Here is a 22,869-nt window from a genome sequence, read left to right on the forward strand (position 1 = left end):
ATGTAGAATACAAAAATATTCACTGAAGTCAGATTTTCTATAAAACAGTGCTTATTAGAGGTATTTTAATATGAATCAGATATATAATCTAAAGATAGAAACGTTTAGAAACATTAACAGCTTTAAGCCAGAGTCACCCACTTGTGCTTCCAATTTTTTGTTTTGTTTTTGTTTTTAAAGCTGCTGTTTTGACTCATGAAAAATCTCTAAGGCTCACATTCTTGAAAGCATTACCCCACTCTTATAAGATTAACAATTTTATACTAAAACATATTTTAAATAAAAAATAATTTTTTAAAAATCAGATTGATATTTAGTCTTTAGGAAGTGATTTAAGCTGGCAATGCAGCTCAAAGTAGCTCAAAGAGAGGAGTTACATTAATCAGGAATCTGATTCTGAGCCAGTAGGGTTTTTCAGGCTAAACATGCAGCAAATTTAAGTATGAGCAAATATTTATCATTCCAATATGACAGTTATAGACATAAACATGCTAACGTGCAATTACCTCTATATGCATGTGTGTATGTACCGATGCATTCAACATCAATCTTTTGGAACTCAGATAGTTCCTCGTTTTTTGTTTGTTTTTGCTTTTGCAGTACTGTGTATAGAAACCCAGGCCCTGTGCATGCAGGCAGGCACTCCAGCGTTGAATAGTATCCCCAGTCCTAGTTCTTCATTTCCTAGTGACTGGGAGATTTATAATCTGCCCTCCCCAAATAACCACAGGAACCTTGCACATATGGCTACATACTGATATTTTAAAAAATAATTTGCTCAGCCATACCAGTGTGTGTGTGTGTGTGTGTGTGTGTGTGTGTGTGTACATGTGTGTGTGTGTGTGTGTGTGTGTGTGTGTGTAGAAGCTGCAAGGAATACCTGATGTGTTAACTATACATGCTGAAATAGTTTGCTTTCTTGCATAAGCATTAGGTGGTGCACAGTAAACAGACAATTGGTACATCTCTCCTAGCACAAAACTGAATACAAAGTACATGAATTAATAATGATTCTACCATAATGAACAATAACAATGTAAGTTTTGATTAGCACAGAACCATTTAAATGTGAAAGCCAAATTAGTAAATGTAGCAATCAATGCAAACTGGAAATGAATAACTTTTTAATGAACCAAGGAAGACCAAGACTTTTGGGTTGAGTACAAGTTATTTTCTAAGTGTAAGTGCACTTTATCTAGGTTCTAGGACATACTGGCATTTCTTCTTTAAGAAAAAGAAAAGAATAAAATATATTACCACCAACAAGAAAGACTGGAAGGTTAAAGAGAAATCTGCATTAATTTTAGTGCTATGTGTAGAGGCCAATTTACGGGTACAAAAAGACTAATGCCCTCAATTGGCACTGCCTAGCAATTATCTCTAAAGCACCTAAAAAATAGATTGAAATGCCCAGTTGGAATAGTCTTGTGTCTTGCAATTTAAAAGATTGAAACGTCCAGTTTTTAAAAAAGGATTAAACGATAAGATTAACACCTATTCTGAAATTGAAAAAGCTTTGTGTCTTTTGTCATTACAGCCACATTAAATACAAATGTAACCAAAAAGCATGAGAAAAGCATTCATTTGTAAGAACATAATACACTAGGCCCTGTTAAAATCTACTAGCATCTCTTTCATAGGTCAAATATGCAGCAATGCCAAAGTAGCTAAGTTAACCTGCAAACAAAATCACAAAAAAATCAAAAGGAGCAAGTACAAATCCACTATAGAATGTGTTGTCCCAACTCAACCTCATGCAGGGAAAAAATATCTTTTCAAAAATTGTTTTTCCTAAACTGTATATTTCTACTCAGATAAGTGAAAACACTGAAATACTAATTCAAAACAGTAAAGTAGAATCTATAATTCAGGTGATTTTGCATGTCCTTTACTATAGAAATAACTTTTCCTTGGCTGGGGAAACCAAAATCACATGGCTAACTTATAGTTAATAGGATTTTTTGTTTAAGTTCAAAAATCTCTCAAAACCACCCATTCTAAAAGCAGGACTACAACTAAATATACTTTAAATTGAACAGTATTGCAGGTTGGAACTTGTACTTGCTTTATTGTTTGATAACAGAGATCACAAGTGGATTAGTGTTACAGAGTCTGATATCCAGCATAACTTTTTCTTCTGCCAATTAGGTAAGCAATCACTATAACGATAATCAAGCCTGAAAGACCAGCACCAACTATAATTGGTATTAGAATGGTGTCATCATCCAGCGAACATTCCTGGGCTGTAGGTGAGAAAAAGTGTGTAACAAATAATGAGTATAATCAAAAAAAGGATGTCCAAAAGTAAAAGATGTTGATTCAAAAGTCAGAAATGCTCTTATAAAATCAGTTTTAATAATGACAGGTATATTTTTATGATAAAGCTATAGAAAATTATGGGCTGTTCTAAAACTAAAACCCTAAAACTTGTTTTTTTATTTATGCATATATATATATATATATATATATATATATTCATACACATGAAAATGTATAAATTCATTTATATCTATAAACACACACTGGATTGCATGGTATACATACCTATGTGTGTATGTTCGTGTGTTGGTTTACATTCCAAATCCTTTTCAAATAGGAGTATCACTTTATCAGAAATTAAGAGAGCTAATTTAGCCTATTTCTACATAGTCAGATTAACCTCCCAGTGGTACTGTGAGTGTCTTTGCGGAAAACAGGACAGCAGGATATCATGAGATTAGAATAACCAGGCTGGCTTTACAGTTCCTCTACACCAGGAGTCAATTACAGTCATGGCCAAATCTGGCCCAAGAGCTAAAAATTGTATTTACAATTTTAAATGGTTGTGGGGGAAGACATGTATTTTGTGACACATTAAAGTTGCATGAAATTCAAATTTCAGTATCCATAAAAAGCATTATTGGAGCACAGCCACACTCATCTGTTTATGTACTACTTATGGATGTTTTTGTGTTATAATGACAGAGTTGAATAGTTGCAACAGAGACAGTGTGGCCCCAAAGCCTAAAAAACACTGTGTGGATCTTTTAAGAAAAAGTTTTCAGACCTCTGATTTAGAATACATGATTTTAGTAGCTGCATGAGTCAAGAAACTAGGACCTCTTACTAACCTGAGTGTGGTTACTACATTTCTTATCAATCTGGTCCAGGCTAGCAGCCTACAGGGACTATTCTTCTATTTCTGGAGAAGAGCCTGATCCAATAAAATCCAATCAACACTCTTCTACCTTATTGCAATTCTATTTCCTCCCCACATACACTCAAGTATTACCTATGTGCTGTATTTATAGGTACTCACCGCCAAGAACCTAGTTCTACAAATAGATTATGCCTTTAACATCAGTATTAAATATTGTATATCTCTTGGGGTGACATTTTAAATTCTATGCACATAAAAACCAAAATTTTAAGTTAAAGAAAGAGAACAGCTCATCTATATTATAACTGACTAGATAAATAGGCCTGAACAGACAGTAACACTGCAAATGATTCTAAATTCTAAACACAAATCTGGACCTAAAATTATGGTAATATTTTAAGGGAGCTAAATTAAAGCTCCAAAAATAAAGCTATTAAAGGATCAAAAATGAAGTACCTAAGTAAAACCAACAAAAGGAAAAATGAATTCTTAAAAATAACTTGTAAAGTTGTGATTAACATCCCTAGTCACAAGAATGGTAGGGTGAAGAGTCCAATTTATTTTGGCCTAACCAAGTTAGACTAGTTATTCATCACCTTTGCAGAAGTAGTTGAATGGCTCACTGCATATTCACTTTTAAACACTGCTTCTACATTTCCTTCTAAACCACAGAATTAATTGTTTAAAAGGATATGGATGATTGGAATAGCTCTGCTCAGCAAATCTGTGAGACACAAACCCCCAATTTTAAGTAATTGGTTTAAAAGGACAAGTTACTTAAGGAATTTTGTGTACTTTTTTTCTTGATGCAAATTTTCATCTTGTAATGCTAAATACATCTTTCACATTCACATGAACACATTATAATGAGTCCTTCATAGAACTTTCATCAAAAATCTTATAAATACTATCATTAGTTCTGAGTTGATCTTCAAAAAGCCTCATTTGCAGTGGTACATGCTTTGAGGACTCATCAGATCATTCTGGCTGGCAAAAACAACTTACAACATTTGAGTTTTGCTGTCCCTCTTCATCTTTGTGTCTTAAGATCAGACCAAACTGCTTTCATTCAGGTAGGAAAATGTTTCCAATGAGAAGATGGCCCCAAGAAGGCATATAAGATACTCAAAGCTACTGCTCCAAGGTACCATCCCCTCCAAACTCAAACCAAGATGGGACTATATTTTAAGTAAGCTCACTTAAAGCTCCAAATGGTTTTCAGATCACAAAAACATCTAAGCAAAATGATGAGCTAAATATAGTTATACAACTCATTCAGTGCCATGAGAACTCTACAGTCAAGGGGAGAGATCATATTTCTCTATTCCAATATATAAATTATCAAGCCTCAAAGAAAACGCCACCTATCAGTCAATATATAATATATATCAGTCAATAAGAACATAATTATTAATAAAACTTGCTTGATTCTTACCTGTAGAATACTTTCCTTCCATCACATTGAAAGGCTGAACTCTTAAATCAAAGGTATTTATCTGAAATGTTCCAGACACTGAAACAGTCTGCTCTTTGTTGCACATATAAGAACTTCCCAGAGGAGCATCCCAGTAGCTAAGGTTGTTATTTGCAATGCTGAAAACTTTCCAGAAAAAAAATACAGATTAGTAACTTCTTATCCTATCAACATCAAAAATGGAGAGTTATCAGTATTTTTTCTAAAGTATGGGAGCTTAGGAAACATGGTCTGCCTAAAAAAAGCAATTCTTACCACTACTTTTTTTTCTTTTGGCAGTACTAAGGATTGAACCCAGGGCCTCACACATGCTCTGCCACTGAGCTACATCCCCAGCCCTTTCTATCTGATTTTGACAGGTCTCATTAAGTTGCCCAGAGTGGCCTAAAACTTACAATATTACTGACTCAGCCACATAAGTAGCTGGGATTACAAGTGTACACTACCTCCCTTATTTTTTCTATAGATGTTTCTACAGTTCAAAAATCCTTTGCATCCTTAACTCTTAACTACCATACTTTGAAAAGATGGAATACAGCAACATATAGAATATCATAACTCAAATATTCAAAGTTACATATTTTAAGTGGTGGTTAAGGTATATTTTTACGAGATTCCATTGAATTAGGCACTCTGATAGTAAGATATGTATAGTTTCTAGTCCTTCAGTATAACTCACACTCTTCTCCCCCAGGCCAATGCTTTGCTTACCAGAGCCATTAACCAAATTCATGCTGACATTCACTTCCTTCAGATAGAATCGGTTTTCGTTTTTCTGTTTGAAAAAGAGCATCCAATTAATCAACATATCACAACTGTCTACAGGTGAAGTTAATATCTATAGAAGAAAAATAATCTAGTACTAATACAGAGAAGAGGAAACCATGGATTAGACCTAGGCCAAATAAACTGCAGTTAAGCAAAAGAGAACTCAATGTGGCAGAACTCTTTTCCTCTGCATTTAATTTCCAACTTGTGGACCACCAGAGTAGTCATGTGGTTCTTAGACCCACAATGTGATTTGTTCCCTCAATTTCAGAGTCCACAACCCCTCTAGTCTGGATCATGACAGTCTCTCACTGGATTCCCTGCCTTTCAGTCTCTCCAGCTCTATTCTTTCTACTGCTACTCTCTTTTGTTCATTTGATAATTTTATTTATTTTTCTTCTTGTTAGTATGTTTTTTTTTTTCCATTTGGTGTTGGTGCTGGGATTGAACCCAGGAACGAATGCATGGTAGGCAAATTCTGTCAGCTAACTATATCCCCAGACCTTTTTTAAAATTTTACTTTCAAGGGTCTTGATAAGTTACCAGGCAGGCCCTGAACTTGTGATCCTCTTACCTCATTTTCCCAGGTAGCTGAAATTGTCACTACATTTTAAAAATTTTTAAATTTAATTTTATTATTATTTTTTGCGGTGCTGGAAATGGAACCAGGACCTTGGGCATACTAAACATATGCTCTACCACTGAACTATACTCCCAGACTTTTGTTTGGTACTAGGGATTGGACCCAGGGTGCTCTAGCACTGTGCTACATACCCAGTCATTTTTATTTTTTCATTTTGAAAAAGGGTCCTGCTGGATTGCACAGGTTGGTCTCAAACTTGTGATCCTCCTGCCTCAGCCTCCAGAACAGCTGGGATTATAGGCATACTATAACTTGCTTGGCTGGATTATATTTTAAAATCATCTTCAGGGCAAAATAAGTATTGTAATTATTAATATTAAACATTTCCCTGTAAGAGTCAGAAGATGCCATGTTCTTTTAAAGAGCCTACCATAGCTAGAAAGGTCAGATGTACCACTCAAAAGGGAATGACCCCAAATATAACTTTCCTTATTTTTATTAACCATAACTCCTATGAGATAACTTTAAAAGAGAGTATTATCTAGGGGGACCTGCTCTTACCATACTGAAAAGGATTAGTTTTGTTTTTTGGGGTTTTTTTTTTGGTGTGTGTGTGTGTGTGTGTGTGTATGTGTGTGTATTGCTAAGGATGGAACCCAAGGTCTCACATATGTTAAGTAAGCACTCTACCACCCCCATCTGAAGAAAACAAGTTTAAACATTTTTAACTTTCTTCTTCTTTTTAGTTTTACAGTGCTAGAAATGGAACCCAGGGCCTCATGCCTGCTAGGCAGTACTCTACCACTGAGCCACACCCTAGCCTACTTGGACATTTTAAACAGTGACTCACTAGCCATACATGTACAATAACAGAGGAATTATTTGAATGTGAAAAAAGGAAAAATTTCATAACCTTTCTAAAATATAATTGTCATAATGCTCAATTACTCAACACATATTCTATAGAGAAAAAGGCTTTAGACTCAAGATACCAAGTTCAGATATGAAATTACAACATACCTCTTATTTACATATGAGATGTTGTATGTCAATAATCTGATTTAACAGAACTTGCTTTTATCCAATTATATAATAACTCTTATTTTGATAACTATTGGTGGTTCATTTTTCCCTTACCTATAGCTATCTCCCCTATTGCTCATTACCATTTGCTACAACATGTATACAGATACATCCCCTCACAGAAATATTATGAGGATAACAATTGCTTTTTAGATGGCAGAAATTAAGGTCCCCAAATCAGACAGATGTACTTAACCCAAAACCTTCTGTTCAGGGTTCAGCTTTTGATACAAACATGAACAACAACACAAACTTGAATGCTGGCATTTTAAACTATCGTGATTCAATGAGTTAATACATTCCCTTACACAGTGCCTTGTATATAGAAAGTACAGTCATCCCTTAGTATTATAAAATGGTGTGGTACTTGTACCTAACCTACACACATTCTCCTATATACTTGAAAACATCTCTAGATTACTAATAATACCTAATGTTAAGTAAGTAATTGTTATACTATATTGCTTAGGGATTAGTGATAAGAACTAAAGTCTGTACATATTCAGTACAGAGATAACTCTTTTTTTTCTATTCTTGGTGGTGCTAGGTGGAATCCAGGGCCTCACACATGCTAGGAAAGCACTCTGCCACTGAGCTATACCCTCAGCCCTTATTTTTTAATATTTGTGACCCAAGGTTAGTTGAATCAATGGAAGCAGTCAGTACCCACAGATACAGAGACCTGCTCATACTCAAGAAATGTTAACTACTGTTATTACTGACACTATTACAAATGGTATTACTTCCAAAGGGCTGAAAATATTATAATAGACAAACATGAGAGTTGGATGACCAATAATAGAGAAAAAATATTTTGCTGGAAATTAGTTAAATGTGGAGAGATTAGACAGATAGTTTTGATGTGAGTTAATTCTTGCTCCTACCCTAGAGACCATATAATAGAAAGGCCACTGTTGGTGAATATTAATACAAGAGTCCAGCCCATAGACCACCAAGCAGACTCTGAGAGATGAACAGTGATCAATAGACTATACGTATAATTAAATAGTGTTGAAATGGAAAATAAAGCAAGACATGAACACCCCCATACACAAATATTTAAACTTTCAGATGTGTTTCTCAGAGAATGAATCCAACTTTAGAAAAATCTGTTACTCACGACAGCAAAGACAAAGTCAAGATACTTAATGATGCTGCTGTTCAGTCTAAGTTGAGCAGTCTGAGGATGGCAGCTGCCAGTGACGCCTGTTGTATTGGGGTTAATGTTAATAATTGAAGAAACCTTCAGGGAAAGAAGAGGGTGGGAAGGTACAGATTAACAGATTAAACTATAAAAGTTGACAGCAAAGCCTTACACTCTAATAAGACCAACTTCAATGTAGAACAAAACCTCCTTTGTTTGGATACTTAAATTCATGGTGTCGTACTTTCAAACAAACTTGGCAGGAACCCTCAAGCTATGACTCAGATGACTTAAAAAACAACAACAACAACAAGAGGGAAGCTTCCTCAGTAATGAGCCAAATGAAAACACACATTTTTACGGAGTACAAGAGCCATCTGTCTAGTTTCTTTCAATCACAGGATCCTGAAAACAGGATTTGTTCACTGGCACTCCCTCTGGAGCCCCAGTGGAACACTGCAACTAGAAAAGCTATCATGTACTTGAACGTGTCTTTACGACCTGAGTCATCAAATAGCTGGAAAAATCTGAAAGCTGCACTATTCCTAAACAACCTACAGTACATTTCAGATAAAAATGTGAAGGATTTATAGTTTCTTTTCTCGTGGTGCTGGGGATGGAACCCAGAGCCGCAAGCATTCTAGGTAAGTGCTCTACCACTGAGTTATATCCCCAGCTCAGGATTTTAAAGCTACTGAAATAAAGCTAAGCTATGTGTACTTTGATCCACTAAGGGAAAACAGAATCTAACTCCAAAGAGTCCTATAAACTGCTAGGTTTTCTGCTGTCCAAGACAATACCTTGCAAGAAATATTAACTCATAGTAATTCCGAACTAATCAAAATTCAAAAAGTAAACATCAAATCTGCATTTAAAAACTCAATCATTCTAGTAACACTACTCTTGAGCTGATGGTAGGATACGCAGTATTTGGAAGGCTGTAGCAATAAAAATAGGCAGTCATACCTTATCCTGAGTGACGTTCAGCTGCAGCCCCATGGTAGCCAGCAGACAAGTGTTGCTGCCATTACTAACCGAATAGGTTCCCACTTTGGGTTTTTCTGTTGGAGTGGGTGTTGTAGTAGGAGATGGCACAGTGGTGTGAATGATGGGTGCCACTGTGGTGGAATGTTTGTCTTCATCACACAGATATTCTAAAACCAACAAGCAAACAAAAGACAAAATAAACAAAAGTGTTTTTAGTCAAAGTTAGAATATAGAAATCTAATTTTTAAGCTTTTACTAAAAAGCAAATGATCAAGCTATTCGAGGATGTGATCAAATAAAAATTAGGTTTTATCAGTTGAAAACAATATAGGTAGAGCCTTTTGAAAGACAATTCCAGGGCTGGTGATGTAGCTCGATGGTAGAGCACATGCCTAGTATGAGATTCTGGGTTCAACCCCCAACACTAACACCAACACCAAAAAAAAAAAAAAAAAAGACTTACTGAAAGACCATTCCACATGTATATCATAAACTTTGAATTTTAAGTTCTATTTTGAAAAGAATTGCTATTCTTTTCAAAATACTTTATAGTCTAGTGTGAGCTACAAGTCTTAAAACATTATGCTTCAGATACTGACCTTAATGAATACTACCTGATATACTACTTTTTTACTTTATTGGTTCTTTTTAATCATACATGACAGTAGAATCCATTTTGATGTGATTATACAAGCATGGAATATATCTAATACCACTCTTAAATTAGGATTCAAATATAGAAAAACATACTTTAAGTACTTACCTTTTGTGCTCACCGTGCCACTCTGGACAAATGCTTGTACAAGAACATTCCAAAAGTGCTGAGTGACATTATTCTTTTCTATAGTTAACAAACTTTTGCATCTAAAGATGTCATTCAATGGAATTTTTAATGCCACACGTTTGTCAATGGTAATATTTCCTATAAAACAAGATTAACAATGGCTGTTTCCAAAAAGGCAAGAGAAGAGTGATAATATAAATATATGTGTAATATTCTTCTCACTTCATGCACAAAGTGACAAAGGGATGCTGAAGGGAATAGCAAGCATGTTTAAGGAAATGACAAGTTCACTGTAGCTGAAACACAGGGAATAGGGATGATGGAATGGGGGGTAAGAGGAAAAGACAAGCTGCATGTGGTCTCATTTTGAGGAATCTTCTACCAACTAAGGACAGTACAGGCTTTCTCTATTGGCAATGGAGGGCTAATTTCACTGTTAAAAGCAGGAAATAGGACATAAACAGTTTATTTTAAGGATGGGAGCAAATTTGTAGGGGATAGGCAGAGGAGAAAACTTTTAAAGAAAGCTACTTAAGAGGGAAACCAATTAGAAGGCCAATGGCATGGGAGGTAAAATGTGAGGGGGGGCGGTAGGAAGAAAACAAAGGGGTCTAATTGAAAACACCTATCTAAGGTAGAATTAAAAGGACTTAGTGGCTATAGATAAGGAAGAACGAGAGATGGATTAATCACAGATTTTATAGCAGATCCTTAATTTGTGCTACTATCCCTAAGTAATATCAACTCTAATGGGCTTACAGAGCTTCTTCCTAGATGAAATCTAAAGACTATTCCATTTCGGAAATCTTTAGAAGGTGAAAGTGACATTACTGCCATTCTATTCAGGTTTTATTAGAAGACCTAGAGTAAAACTTCAAAAGACAACAATCGTTGGGCATGGTGAGGCATGCCTGTAATCCCAGTGAATCAGGAGGCCGAGACAAGAGGATCACCAGTTCAAGGCCAGTCTCAATAACTTAGAGAGGCCCTGAGCAACTTAGTGAGAACCTGTCTCAAAAAACAAAACAAAAAACGACTAGTGATGTAACTCAGTAGTAAAGCTCCCCTGGGTTCAATCCCCAGTCCCCCCACCAAAAAAAGAAAAAAGACTACAATCACATACATCTATATGGTTTCATTTATTTTGGAGAAGCAACAAGAAAAGAAAGTATTTCAAGGCCCATAATACAGGATGTTTATGTTCTGTACCTCTCCATCATATAGTTACCTCTCCATCATATAGCTACCTTGGCACCTGGCTAATGGTCAAAGGGATTATTTGTTAAACCAATGATCTAGAACATTTTTCCCAAAACTGTTTCTCACTGTTAACAAAAATGAACAGATATGTGAACTGGCTGCCCTCATATGTGAACTAAGCAGACCTCATAAACAAATGAGTAAAAAAACAAAAGTTGTAGATATTGGGGTTATACTATGAAACTATAAGTTTTTAAAACTATGTCTTGTTTATGAATATGTACATATGCAATAAAACATAAGCACAAAGACAAGAAGTTTACACCCCAAAGTTGTGAGAGTGGTTGCCTCCTAGCAGGCAGGGAGAAAAATGGAGCTGGGGAGTGAGTACAAAAAAACCTCAAACTATCTGTAAGGTTTTTATCTCTTTAAATAAATAAAATGAAGTAAACACTAAAAAATGGCATTTAGTAATTATGGGTAATGAGTACCTGTGGGTCTGTTAAATTATCTCTGTATTTTTTTGAATTTTAATCATCAAGAAAATGATTTTTTAAAAAATAAAATAACAGCTTTGAAGTTACAATTTCAAAATACTCAATTATTTCCAAAACAATTACCAACAGTGCATTTAAGGAAGCCATTTAAAATTCCCAATAAATTTCAGATATCTTATTACATAGAAAATAGTGATCAAAAAATTCTTCCCTTGTTTAAATAAAAGGGGGAGAGAAAGATGTAAGCATGTCAGTTTTTCTGTTCAAATATATCAGAATAAACCTCTCCTTCTTTAACCACTGCCCACGTGGCACAGGATTTATTACATCATCCCTTGATAATTTTAACAGTCTCTGAAGCTGGCACCTCTGCCTGCAGTCTCCTCATTTCTGAATTAATCCTCCAGAATATTCTTTACAAACTACTCTCTGCTTTTGTTATATCATTCTCTGGCTTAAAACACCTACAATGGTTCCCCAGTGCCTACCCCATCAAGCTAAATGTCTTTCCCTGGCTTCCAAAGCCCCCTATAAATTTAGACCCAGTGCACTTGGCCAACTTTGTTTTCCTTCTGCCACACACGCAGCCACTATTCTAATCAGGCAGCTCTCCAATTACTGTTGCACATACTATGCCTCCCCCTGCTGGAAACATCCTACTCAAAATCCTCTGCTCATTCAAATGGAACCTTTAGCCCAATTTCAGCTCAGGTCCTACTTGGCCACTCAGCCTCTCACTCCTCCACCTAGCACTGACCTCTTCTTTCTCTCTGCTCCTAATCAGGACCACTGATAAGAACATTTTTGAAGCTGGCACTCTTGGCCACACAGATGAGTGCAGGGACTACATGCCATATGCAGACTTTACTGTGCATTTTTTCTTTTCTGAGAGAGGATCTAGAGCTTTCCTCACATTGTCAGAAAAAATTTATGAACACTCTCCCACATCAAACAAAAACACAAACAGGCTAGGCACAGTGGCATAATCCCAGTGGTTCAGGAGGCTGAGGCAGGAGGATCGCAAGTTCAAAGCCAGTCTCAGCAAAAGCAAAGTGCTAAGCAACTCAGTGAGACCCTGTCTCTAAAATACAAAATAGGGCTGGGGATGTAGCTCAGTGGTCAAGTGCCCCTGAATTCAATCCCTGGTACAAAAAAAAAAATCAGACTGAGCTCAATGTTTTCCAAATTTTCCATATAATTGGGAACACAATTTAGCTCCACTGGTTTCTAAGCTCCTTGAAATGAGGGACAAATTTTATCCTACTTCTCAAAAACAATGCAGGACACTAAGGTGTAAATAAATAACATAGCCAATAATTTGCCTTAGTTATCCTCAAACTAAGAGATCAGTAAAAAGAAAACTAGGATTTGATTTTCAAGTCTCAGTCTGTGCTATCTTCCAAGTTTTATGTGAATTCACATGCTTCTGGATCTTTAAAATACAGTTTTTTTTTGATATTCTAAATCCAAATGAGCTATTAATCCCCAGATCTGGGCAAATAATGCCCATCTATCTGCCTCTGTTTCTGAAGTCAGAATGAAACACTATCTGTGAGAAGAGCTGTGCAACCACAAATACCATGCTAATCTCGACAGAGGAGAAGAAAGGAGAGAATTATGTTTTCAATAAAATTAAAATCTCCACTATGCATGTCTTCAAAATGTTTTAATACAAATTTCTGTTCTGGGCATTACAAGAATAGCCTGATTGCCAATGCCTTCCCAAGTTCAATTTGACCTGAAATTGTCCCAAAATGGCAGCAAATGTTGACTTGTCATTTTAACTTTAATCATCATTTAATTTTTAGTCAGAAGCTTATCTAAATGATAAAAAGATCTGAAGATGAGGCATTTCCTCTTGCTTCAGGTTACTGAACTTGCACATATTTAAAACAGTTATCAGCAAAGGATTTTCTCATTTATTCAACATTTGTTCAGAGCCTACTACTGAATAAAATAAATAATAAGGGTACAAATTCTGCAGCTAAAGAGACTTTGGTTTGAACACCAGCTGCTGGTCCATCTACTAGATTTGTGACCTTTGGAAAGTCAATGTCATCAAGCCTCATTCCCTTTACCTGTAAAAACTTTGATAATATCTAATTCCCAAGGAGGTTGTTAAGTGAAATGCCACAGGTAACACCAGGTAATAAACTGTACAGAGTAAAACACTCAAGCCACGCAGGCAACATCATTGCTATGTCCAACACTGCTACGCATGGGCTCACAAGAGGAGATACAAAGTCATGAGATTTACATTCTATTTAGGAGGAAAGACATGCATAATGATGGTTTTTAAGTTGCTCATGTTATTAATAAAAAGCAAGACAACATAACACAAACCCAGTTCTTAAAGTTACCTTTATGTTCAGCATCAGGAAAAATCGTGTGATCATTAGTGTTGTAGGAAAATGAGATGGTGTCAATCAAATAATCAGGAGCATTCTTGGTAAAGTTTACAATCCAGGAAAATCCAGATCCAAAGTGTATCACTATTCTTGGACCATTCTGGTCATCTCCACAAGTGCTTCCCTCATGTCTCACAGTGCTAAGATCTGAAATGTTTACAGTTCTCTAAAAGAAAGAGAAGGTTAGGGGTGAGGAACAAACAGTTTACAGTGAGCACCAAACAAACGTGGGGAGACTAGTTGTGTGTACCACTTCAGTCTATGTCACACATTCTCTGCAGCCAGGTTGCCCATTGCCTGGTGTGTCATGTAAACCAGCTACACTCCAGTCCTCTGGATAAATTCATGTATGTCTAAAGAGAAAAGGAAAACTGTCCTGATCTACTGTTCTCTGGCTGATTTTTGTTTGTTTGCTTGGCAGTGCTGGGGTAGAACCCACAGCCTCACACATGCTCACCACTGAGCTATACCTGCAGCTCCAAAGCTGATTTTTTTTAAAAATTAGGCTTTAAATTAGGTAGGACCTAACAAAAAGAAAATAATATGACAGGATTAAGAGAAGATCCCCCAAAAGGGAGATTTTAATATCAAGCTATTTTTTAAAAGGGCAAGATTTAATGCTAGCATATTTTAAATACATTACAGAAGTGATTAGACCTGAATACCATGCAGCTTCAGATCATCTGCCCACCTCTAAGAAAAACTCTAAAGAACTAATTGATTAGAAGAAATATGCATTCCCACACCAAACAGAATACCTACAAGTGTATAATGTTAAAAAAACCCACAAAGTTTAAGTGTTAGATCAGTTAACATGAAACCTTATTTGTAAAAATGTATCTAAGGAATAAAAAGAGTCAGAATTAAATTTCTACTATAAAACTCAAATATTTACTTACATAAGTTTTGTTTGTAGTTTCATAGGTTATTGTGAAATTCATCTGCCACTTTGCATAAAGGCAAGTAGCATTTGCTGAATCTGTCAAATTAAGTTCCAATGCATAAGACCAGTCAGCTCCTGTATTTGTTTAAAAAAATAAATAATTGTACTACAAACATATACACATACATATAAAATAAAACAATTTCTAGCTACTACTTAAGTTCAACCAGCTCTAAAATGAAGCAAAGTATTTTTAAATATATATAGTAACATGGTGATTATTTTCTCTTTATATATTTTTAATACAATCCTATTAATAAAAGTAGTATTTCCTGGGGCAGGGGCCAGTGCTCAGTGGCAGAGCACTTGCCTAGCACATGTGAGGCACTGGGTTCGATCCTTACCACTGCATAAAAATAAACATATAAAATAAAGGCATACTGTCCATCTATGACTAGGAAAATAATTTTTAAAAAGTCGTATTTCCCTTCCCAGAGAATGGTTGCTAGACTTGGGATGTTTAAGTAATGGCAGACTGGTGACATTCACCTTCTGGCTCCTAATCATCATTTCCATATTCTTCTGTGCACCTTGCTAGTTCTGTCTTAGGCAATTATAGTTTGCCTTTTGGGGAATAAATAAATGAAGTAAGGGGGAGCCTCTGAAGGGAACGTTGAATTCCTGCTTCTCTCAAATCACTTTGTAAAATTTTCTCTGCAATAATAATAGATTTGATGTTCTATGGTCTGTTGTAAGGTACATGCCCTAGGGCACACAGATTTCTTCCCAAATGATTTGACACTGATGTGATTTAGATATGGGATAGCTCTTCAAAGCATGTATATTACATGATCAAAGAGTATTGCAAAGTTCTGTTAGATTAATAAGAAAAAGGTTAATCTTTATAAATGCAAAGTTTATCGCTTTCATTTTAAAATAGAATTGACTAGAAAGGCCTGATAAATCTTTTGACATGTACTCAAAATTGCTTCCTAAATTCTCAACCTGCTTTTTTTTTTTCTTTTTTCTTTACTTTTTTTTTTTGCAGTGCTGGGGATGGGACCCAGGGCCTCATGCATGACAGCATTACACGCAAGTCATCTACCAGTGAGCTGCACCCCCAACCTATGCTACCTCTTTAGGCAGACAAATTTTACAGAGCTACTGAGACAGAAAGGCTTTGGGAATTTTCAGCTAACAGCTAACTTGACTCTAATCTTCATAGGAACATTCCCTACTAAACCAAAGAGCCCAAGGCCTCAAATTACTAACGCAGAGAGGGGAAATATTCCAGCAAACACACCTGCAGCATAAATAATTGGCAACCATATGAAGATTTTCTTCACTGTCTCACACATTACCCAAGGGGTAATCTGTTTCCTATTAAGATGGCTGCACACCCTTTAGTGATAACTGAGCAATCCAGTGTCATCTACAGGTAGGGACATGCTCTAGACCAGAGAGAATAAAATCCTCAGAGGAATAACAAGAAGGCATGCCTCAGCAACAGCTTTAAAGCTATACACAAAAGCCTACTGTCATGCTTAGGAAACCTGGCTGCCCTAGCAAGCCCAAATAGTACGCTAAAGCTTGTGGTTACTGACTGTGACTAAATGTAATGGCTTAGGCTCAAAAAGACTTTGTGAGACCCAAAAAGGTTTTCCATTCATTCTACTCCTTTTTTGTTTCCCTTTGGTTTTTGTTTGTTTGTTTGTTTTCCCTCCATTCTTTTCTAAGTACAACATGGAAATGGAGCTGGCATATACATCTTAGGGCTACCCTACAGCCAAGCAGATAACTCCCCGACCTTTTCTAATCATCTGCAGGTTTGCTTTTCATACACTATCTCTCTCAGTCTACATTAAAGTCCCTGGCCTTTGAGCCATACCTGCATCCCTAGGATAAATCCCATTTGATCATGATGAATGACCTTTTTGATATGTTGTTGGATTTGCTTTGCTGGTATTTTATTGGGAATTTTTGTACCTATGTTCATTAGCAATAATGATTTCCTTTTTTGTTGTGTTCTTAGGAGTCCAAGTTAGGCCTTTGTTGTGCTCTTAGGAGTACAAGTTAGGCCTTTTCTGTTGTATTCTTAGGAGTACAAGTTAGGCGTAGAATGGTGGTTACCAAAGGGTAAAGAGAATTCGGGAAGGGAGGGATGGAGAGATGTTAAACAATGGGTACTAAGTTACAGTTAGATAAGAGTAAGAAACTCTGTTGTGCTGTTGCATAGTAGGGTAACTATAGACAATAATAACTACTGCATTTTACAAAAAGCTAGAAGAAATGACTTTGAGCTTTCATCATAAAGAAATGATAAATGTGTGAGGAGATAGATATGTGTAATCTGAGGCCAGGCATGGTGGTGCATGCCTGTAATCTCAGCAGCTTGGGAGGCTGAGGCAGGAGGATCACGAGTTCAAAGTCAGCCTCGGCAACTTAGCCAGGCCCTAAGCAACTTGGCAAGACTAGGTCTCTAAACAAAATACCCTGGGATGTGGCTCAGGGTTAAGTGCCCCTGGGTCCAATCCCAGGTACCAAAAAAAAAAAAAAAAAAAAAAAAGATATCACAATGTATACATGTATCAAAATGTCACATGGTACCCCATTATGTTTTAAGTTTGCAAAATAAAATTTAAAAATAAATAATAGCATATTCTCATATTCAAAGCAATTAAAAAATAACCAAGAAAAACATCTTACATATTAATTATTTTCTGTAAAAAGATATTAGAGTAACAGAAAATCATGTAAAATAGTAATAGGATCAAGCTGTCCTGAGGTGGGAAAACTGGAGCTTTATGAAGCAGAAGGCACAGGCTGTGGTTCACATTTATCACTTAAAATAAAATTCAAGATAATCTATCTAACCTTGTGGCCCATGACAGAGAACAGAGAAATGCCCCAAGGGACCCAACACACAGTTCCAATCCTTTCATACCCTTTCTGCCTGAAAGAGTGATTTTTTCCACTCTTGGTCTCCATCTCCAACTGCACAGCAATCACTTTTGCTCAAATATCCATCATCTCGAACTCAATAATTCCAAAACTAAAACTCATTCTTCTATTTCCTCCTCCTAACAGGTTCCCTCCCTTAGTCCCTCTATCTCTAAGTGAAAGGTAGAGCCAGGCACTGGGGTGCAGGGTTCAGGTGTTTTGCACATAGCTTCTAACTCATTCTCTTCATGAAGTTCTATTGTTTTTGCCCTTCAAATCTCGCTTAAATCTAACCTTTGCCTTTTATTTCTACTCCCACTCCTAAATTACTATAGATGTCTCCTAGCTACCCTTGAAAGTGCTGCCAGATTAGTAGTCCTTAAATACTACTTCCTCTCAGGACATTCTCATGTTCAAAACTTTTTACTGCTTCCAAAATTCCCATATTAAATTTAAATTCCTCTGACTGACTTTCAAAGTAATCCTTAATCCTGTCACACCCTATTTCTTCAATGCCTCTCACACCATTTTCCCAGAACACACCCTTTAATCCAGTTAAACCTGTTTTCCCTGGACCCAGATACCTCACTCTATTCAACTTCTACCCCTAGGCTTCTATCGTTCCTAACAGTTGAAATCTACTTTATTCTACTGACTTAAATGTTCACCTCAAAGACATTCCTCTTCTGGGCTGCCCAAAATCTGAACCAGCTTCCCATAAAACCTGGTTATAATTTTTGGCCAATACAGACTCTGAAAACATTGGATACTTACTTTCCCAGCTCCCTTACAGCAAGGAGAGGAACTCAGGTTAGGCTCTACCTAACCAAAGGTGTACACACACACACACCTGACTTTGAATAGGAAGACTAAGAATGGGGCCAGGAATGGAAGAAGCACCCCAGGGGCCAGGGAGTAGCTGCAGCTGGATCAAGTGCCCCAGCAACAAGGCAGCAGTGGTCAGAGGTGCAAGGTGAATTTTCAGCCTGGTGGTGGCGGTAGTGCAATTCAGTGACTTGAGGGCATCAATCAGGCTTTGGGATGTAGAGCCAGGAACTCCAGGCTTCTGAGTTACCTAACATCTTACTGATAAATAGCATACATACAGAAAAGTATACAACATAACATATGTAAGGAAAATGCATACAGCTCAAAGAATTTTCACAAATTGAACCCTCTGGTATCAAGGAATGGAACTTTACACATACAGTCACCTCTCAGTATCTGTGGGAATTGATTGGTTCCAGGACCCTGAAGGATACCAAAATTCATGGATGCTCAAGGCTCATATAAAATGGTGTAGTATGTGCATATAATCTGTGGACATCCTCTATATCCTCTAAATCATCCCTAGATTATTTATAATATCTAATAAAATGTAAATATTATATAAATGGCTGTGATACTATATTGTTTAGAGAATAAAACAAGAACAAAGTCTATACATGTTCAGTAAGGATATAATATTCCCCTAATATTTCTGATCTACAGTTGGTTGTATCTGTGGATAAGGATCCCACACATAAGAAGGGCCAACTGTACTCTCAAAGTTACTAATACCCTCCTGAGGATAACCACCACACTGACTTCCAACAGTATACACCTGCTTTTCAATTTAATATAAATGGAATCATTCACTATGCTCTTTTTTGTGTCTGGCTTCTTTTATTCAATATTGTTTTGTGAGATTCAACCATATTGTACATAATTGCAGTTTATTCATTCTCACTGCTGCAGAGCTTTTTATCTTTTTTTTTTTTTATACCAGGGATTGGATCCAGGTGTGCTTAACCACTGAGCCACATCCCCAACACTTTTTTATTTTTTATTTTGACACAAGATCTCACTAAGTTGCTTAGGGCCTCACTAAACTGCTGAGGCAGATCTCAAACTTGTGATCCTCCAGCCTCAGGGATTACAGACATGTGCCACCACGCCTGGCCCTGCACTGCTTTTGATGTGCTACTTATCTGTGCTATTGTTGATGGACATTTGGATAGTTTCCAGTTTGGTTCTATTACAAATGCTGCTGTAAACATTAGTGAATATACCAGTAAACGTGTGTGTGTGTGTGTGTGTGTGTGTGTGTGTGTGTGTGTGTTGGGTGTATATGTATATAAATGAAACTATAGAGTCAAAGGGCATGCAATATATCCCAGTAGCTTTTAAATAAATTTCGTTTCTTCTTAGAATCAATCATTTTATTTCTCTTGTTTGAAATCAAGAACCTGGACTGACAGGCTATCCATTTTTCAGCAACCACTGTCCACAAAGCTTTCATGACTATAAAAGCTCTGGAGGAGAAGTCATAATGCATATCCCCATTTTTTGGTATATTTTACACTATCCTAAATTACACAAAGTTATTTTATGATGAAAAATCCTGACTGTCAAAAGCTCCAAAACAGCAGTTTTCAACTGTCACTTTACAACAAGCTAGTGTGCCATGGAAAATTATAGCAAGTATTTGTTACTAATAAAAAAGTACCAAAGTCTGTGAATGAATGATATATAGGGACAGATTCAAGACTCCCTTTTGATAATGTTTCTCTTGCTCATTTGGATTCTAATATGCTCCCTTAATCAGATAATCTTATCTATGCCACTGCCCTCAGGAGTGTGCCTTTTAAATGAATGTCATCTATCATGCGTGTCATGATGGAGGAGATGAAGTGTATTACTTTTCTTCTATTTCCTACCATTCCTACTAGTACTGAATACATATTAGATTTTCAATAAATACTGATTTATTACATCAAGGTGAAAATACCCAGCAATAAAGACCTGAACTATAACTTAATCTGATTATAGGAAGGCTAGTCCTTTAGCACTTTCAAATCATGAACCTATTAGTCTTCTGGAAACCCCCTCAAACCTCATGTCAGTTTTCTCCTCAATAAATTCTGGCAGGGATTTCAAGCTAGGAAAAATGCTTTTCACACAAGGTAAATTTACAGGTGGAATATTTACACTTCAACAACAAGTTGCCACATTGCCATTTCTATCCTTATTGCTGTTCCTGAGGTAGGAATAGCCAAACCATTTTTGCTTAAAAGACTTTATGACATTAAAAAGCCATAGCTGAGCCAGACACGGTGGTGCACACTTATAATCCCCACCAGCTCAGGAGGCTGAGGCAGGAGCATTACAAGTTCAAAGCCAACCTCAGCAACTCAGTGAGATCCTTTTTTGTTTGTTTGTTTGTTTGTTTATTTGTTTGGAAGAGGGATTGAACCCAGGGGTGCTTAACCAATGAGCCACAACCCCAGACCTTTTGTTTTTTATTTTATTTTGACAAAGGGTCTTGCCAAGTTGCTCAGGACCTCACTAAATTGCTGAGGCTGGCTTTGAACTCATGATTATCCTGCCTCAGCCTCCTGAGCCACTGAGATTACAGGTATGCACCACCACACTGGACTGGGAAACCTTTTCTTAAAATAAAAAATAAAAAAGGGCTAGGGATGTAACTCAGTGATATATCCATCCCAAAATAAATACAATAAAAAGCCAAAGCTGAGGGCTGGGGATATTGCTCAGTTGGCAGAGTGCTTGCCTTGCATGCACAAGGCCCTGGGTTCAATCCCCAGCACCATAAAAAAAAAGAGTCAAAGCCGTAGTCAGTTGTGGTGGTGCATGCCTATAATCCCAGCTATTCAGAAGGTTTAGGCAGGAGGGTCTAAATTCAAGGCCAGGATCAACAACTTAGCAAGACTGTCCCAAAATTTTTTTAAAAATTTGATGGGACTGCGGTTGTGTCTCAGTGGTAGAGCACTTGCCTAGCATGTGAGGCACTGGGTTTGATCCTTAGCTCCACATAAAAAATAAATAAATAAACTGGGTATGGTGCATGCCTGTAATCCCAATGGTTCGGGAGGCTGAGGCAGGAGGATCACGAGTTCAAAGCCAGCCTCAGCAAAAGCAAAACACTAAACAGCTCAGTGAGACCCGGTCTCTAAATAAAATACAAAATAGGGCTGGGATGTGGCTCAGTGGTCAAGTGCCCCTGAATGTAATCCCCAGTAGCATAAATAAATAAATAGATGTATTGTGTCCATCTACAACTAAAAAATTTTAGCACCATTGGGTTCAATCCCCAGTACCAAGAAAAAAAAAAAGCCATAGCTGAATATATCCTAGAGTGTATGATTATGGAGCTGGGAGTTTATTTTCCAAAGAAAAAACAAGTCTTGCCTCAAAATCAATACTCCCAAATTCAAATATCCTCTCAATCCTGTTTCCAAAGAGGTTATTTATAGGTTCTTTTAGAACTGAGATCTTATTTGTCTACACATGAGATAAGATAAAGTGGCTAGGTTTTAATTAGAGTGATCCAATGTGTAGCTGAAAAATACACTTCTGGAAACAAAACGAAGTGGAGGAAGATGGTAACATCAGTGATAAAATGAAATCAACAAAAAAACAATGACCTAAGAAAGACATAATGAAGTGATTAAGAGTAACCCAGCAGGACACAGTGGCCCATGCCTATAATCCCAGCAGCACTGCCTGTAATCCCAGTAGCTCAGGAAGCTGAAACAGTAGAATTGTGAGTTTAAAGTCGTCAGTCTTAGGAATTTACTGAGGCCCTAAGCAACTCAGCATGACCTGTCTCTAAATAAAATATAAAAAGGGCTGCGGATGTGGCTCAGTGGTTAAGCACTTCTGAGTTCCAACCCTCCCCCATCCCACCCCGTATTTAAAAAAAAAAGAAAAAGAAAAAGAAAAGAGAAACCATCCCTGGAGTTGAAGAGCTAGCATTCTAATGGTAGCCCAACTTAGTAGCTGTGAGACTTCAGGCAAGTTACTCTTGTTGAGAATTGTAGTTTATATTCATCTAACAGGTTTTCTGAAAACATATAAATGTTTCATAGCTAAAATAACTTTGCCAAACAAGAAGTTAGAGAGTCCAGTTTATAAGCCTCCCTTCTAGTAAACACAACACCTAAAAGGGATCCTTCCCAGTTTTCAGGCATGTTTAT

The 22,869-nt window shown here is 36.8% G+C and overlaps 1 protein-coding gene across 2 annotated transcripts in view; it reads right to left on the bottom strand.

The window, feature by feature from the left end:
- The window catches only part of Lamp2 (lysosomal associated membrane protein 2), a 33,653-nt gene that overhangs the window by 5,503 nt on the left and 5,281 nt on the right, over positions 1-22,869 (bottom strand). Inside the window, exons 2-9 of one of the 2 annotated variants that reach the window (XM_047535124.1) lie at positions 14,967-15,085; positions 14,020-14,233; positions 9,942-10,100; positions 9,158-9,345; positions 8,168-8,290; positions 5,325-5,388; positions 4,575-4,739; positions 836-2,243 (exon numbers count right to left, since the gene is read on the bottom strand). In XM_047535124.1, coding sequence (XP_047391080.1) covers positions 2,104-2,243; positions 4,575-4,739; positions 5,325-5,388; positions 8,168-8,290; positions 9,158-9,345; positions 9,942-10,100; positions 14,020-14,233; positions 14,967-15,085 — 1,172 coding nt within the window. In that variant the 3' untranslated portion in view covers positions 836-2,103. Of the gene's footprint in view, positions 1-835; positions 2,244-4,574; positions 4,740-5,324; positions 5,389-8,167; positions 8,291-9,157; positions 9,346-9,941; positions 10,101-14,019; positions 14,234-14,966; positions 15,086-22,869 lie in introns of those variants that run through there. The other variant, XM_047535122.1, reaches the window with a different exon arrangement.

Source organism: Sciurus carolinensis, chromosome X (assembly GCF_902686445.1).
Source record: "Sciurus carolinensis chromosome X, mSciCar1.2, whole genome shotgun sequence".
Taxonomy (NCBI): Eukaryota; Metazoa; Chordata; class Mammalia; order Rodentia; family Sciuridae; genus Sciurus; species Sciurus carolinensis.